Source organism: Octodon degus, unplaced genomic scaffold, assembly GCF_000260255.1.
Source record: "Octodon degus isolate 3935 unplaced genomic scaffold, OctDeg1.0 scaffold00146, whole genome shotgun sequence".
Classification (NCBI taxonomy): domain Eukaryota; kingdom Metazoa; phylum Chordata; class Mammalia; order Rodentia; family Octodontidae; genus Octodon; species Octodon degus.
The window spans coordinates 5,677,690-5,681,081 of NW_004524722.1; the positions used below are offsets into that span (position 1 = coordinate 5,677,690).

General features: G+C 38.9%; 1 protein-coding gene across 1 annotated transcript; it reads right to left on the reverse strand.

Annotated features, from left to right (window-relative positions):
• Positions 1-2,014: 2,014 nt before the first annotated feature.
• LOC101579234 (olfactory receptor 51I1-like) lies at positions 2,015-2,959 on the reverse strand. Its single transcript, XM_004642007.1, has one exon. The coding sequence runs from the start codon at positions 2,957-2,959 to the stop codon at positions 2,015-2,017; it is 945 nt and encodes a 314-aa protein (XP_004642064.1).
• Positions 2,960-3,392: the final 433 nt, after the last annotated feature.

A 3,392-nucleotide genomic window follows, 5' to 3' on the forward strand; every position in this document is an offset into this window, starting at 1 on the left:
ACAATTTTTATAGTAGAATCAGTGACTCAAACCAGGGCAGTCTTAGACTTTGGAGTCGGGCTGCATCTGTTCACCTCCTCCTCCCACACTTACTAGTTGTGTCGTCCTGGACAGAGATTCAATCTAGGCTGTTGTTTTAATGTGTTCACTTATAAAACAAGAACAATAATTTACATGCATTATAGTTTTTCAGACTTTTTGCTACGAACTAAAGATCTTTTCTAAATAATATGATAAATAAAAATCTGTGAACTTTACCTGACATGTAAAAATATACCACAGCAATGAAGAGTGTTAGCCACAGAGTGCAAGGTTTCAGTTATACAAGATGAATAAAGAAAAAAAAGAAGAAGAAGAAAGATGAATAAGGACCAGAGCTTTACTACCCAGCATAGAGTCTATAGTTAATAATACTATTTGAATGATTGAAATTTTTCTAAGGCAGATCTTTTTTTTCCAGTGTCAGCAATCTAATCCAGGACTTGACACTTACTCAGTAAGTGCTCAAATGTTCAGCTACCTTTAAATTTTTAAGAGGGTAGACCTTTTCTTGTGTTCTCATCACAAAAATAAATAGACAAAACATCACCAGGCTGTATGGAAATTTTAGAGATAATATATATGTTCATTGTTTAGACTGTGATGATAGTTTCATAGCTATATATTTATCTGTAAACTAATGAACTTCTACAGGTCAAATATGTGTAGCTTTTTATGTGAATCTCACAAATTGTTAAAAAAAAAGTATTATTTGAGCTGCTAAAAGGAGCAAGTGAGGTTTTAAATGACTGATCTAATCAGCTCAAACAAATACAGAAATACAGTGGGATTAGGAGTCCTGACATCAGGCTGGCCAAGAGAAAATGTTCTGTTACTTTGTTTTGAACTAGTTGTTTGATATTACTGATATTACTCTTTGATTACAGAGAAAACATTCTGGTCAGCACTGGCCTCAGGTGAGTGGGAAAGGAGGAGAATGAGGAGTGAAAATATGATGTGTCCTAATGGGTACTGAACTCCTCGAATATCAGGGAAAATCTCTTCTAAAATTGCCTACTATAAATTTTAAGATAACAGCAACCTGGCAATGTTTATCATGTCTAAAGTGTATTTTTCCATTTGATTACACTTTCCAGAGGTTCATTGATTTTTGCAGCCTTCTTAAAAGACTGGAATTTTTAAATTACTTTCTCTTTTTTTCACTTTCATATTGACTTATTTATTTTCAATCATTTCATAAAATATTTTATTTTTATAATATCTTAGTTGAATGTTTATTTTTTCTAACATAAAAAAACTTCCAAGTCTTACAAGACCATGAGTTTCAACAGAACATGATTATATTTCACACAGTTTTTCTAGTCTTCCAACTTCATTGTTTCCTTATTGTTTAATATACATATATATACAATTTATATAATAACTTTTACTAAATTTCAATACTACTTAAAAGATAAATCACTTAATACAATTAATGTGTACTTATATTTATCTCATTTGAAAGACTGGATGGATATATGTTATGTAAAATCAATTCTGTCATGCATAGCTATTGTGTGGTGTGTATGTATGTGTGTGTGTGTGAACACACATATATAATTTCAACAAATATCACATGTACATATTTGAGGGAAAAAAATCCTTACCCATTATGATAGTGTTCTCAAGGAAACAGATAACTTCCTGTGTGATGATTCTCTTTAAACAAGGATAACAACAGCATATTATAACAAAATAGAGGAATGAGTATAAGGATGTGTATTTTTGAACTGAAAAAGAAGGAATCGAGAAAATATTTACTCCCTAAACTGTGGCCCATTTTATCTTGGCAAACCTATTGTCTTGGGTCTTATGTATTGGCAAGCTTTCCTCAAATATCTGATGGCAGGAAACTTATGTTAAGGTCTGTGACTAAAAGAAGAGTGAAAATTTCAGCCAATGCAGGTCTTGAAAACTCATACTTGTGGCAAAGAGAAAACATCCTTTGGATCTTGACTTTCAACATGTCTCCTGCTCAAAACTTGGTTCCCAGCAGTATCTTGCAAAGCTTCCGACGAATCTCTTTGGTTTTTATGGAGTAGATAACAGGGTTGAGCATAGGAGGCACAAATAGATAAATGAGGGACATGAGCGTGTGCACGTACTGCGGGGCGTGCCTCCCGTAGCGAGCAGCCATGGACACACCAACCATCGGCACGTAGAAGATGAGCACTGCGCACATGTGTGACACACACGTGTTGAGGGTCTTTATCCGTTCATCCCTGGAAGCGATGGCAAGTACAGAACGAAGTATGAGCACATAGGAGAGGAGGATGAGTGCCGAGTCCAGGCCAAAGGTAGAGATGACAATGAATAGACCGAAGATATTATTGATGGTGATGTCACCACAGGGCAGGCGGATCAGATCTGGATGCAAGCAATAGGCATGGGACAGCACATTAGCCTTGCAGAAGGGTAATCTCTTCAGGAGGAAAGGCAGTGGGAAAACCATACAGAAACTGCGGATAATAACAGACAGGCCCATCCGCACCACCCGGCCGTCAGTGAGTACAGTGGTATAGCGCAATGGGTTACAGATGGCCACGTAACGGTCAAAACTCATGACAAGCAGAATCCCTGACTCCATGAAGGAGAAAAGATGGATAAAGAACATCTGGGCCATGCAAGAATTAAAACTGATTTCTCTCAGATGGAAGCAAAATGTGGCCAGTACTGTGGGCAGAGTGGAGAAAGACACACCCAGGTCATTAACTGAGAGCAGGGACAGGAAGTAATACATAGGCTGGTGCAAGCTCTGTTCCTCCTTAACAATGAAGAGGATGAGGGCATTGCCCACAATGGAGACAACGTAGAGGGTGCCAAGAAGCACAAATAACCAGTGCTGGGAGGTCTCCAGCCCTGGGAGTCCCGTCAAGGTGAAAGGAGGCAATGCTGAGCTGTTGAGGGGGCCACCTCCCATGCCAGGATACCTGCTTAGACTCCCTGGCCACGGTCCTGTAAATAAAACAAGTACACAGTGTGATGAATGGCCCTCATCTACTACTACAAATCTGTGACATACTCTCTGCTCCCTGATTTTCAGTTCTGCTCACCACATCACTCCCCTCACTGTTACTAAGGTTTCCAAACTCTTGGAGCTGTCTCAGTGCATCTAACTGGTATGAATTTCTTTGGCCTCCTTTATATCTATGCCTATCACTATGTTTTGTTTTGGGTTTTTTTGCCAGCTCTGCCCACCCTGGGGGTGGGGCTGGTGCAGCATGTGGTGCCAGGGATCAAACCTCAATCCCTGAGTGCTCCCCTAAGCTCTCCTAAGCAGGCACTTTAGACCTCTGAGTTATCTCACTGGCCCCACTATTTTCTTTACAGATGGATAAGCATCAATTGTCGAA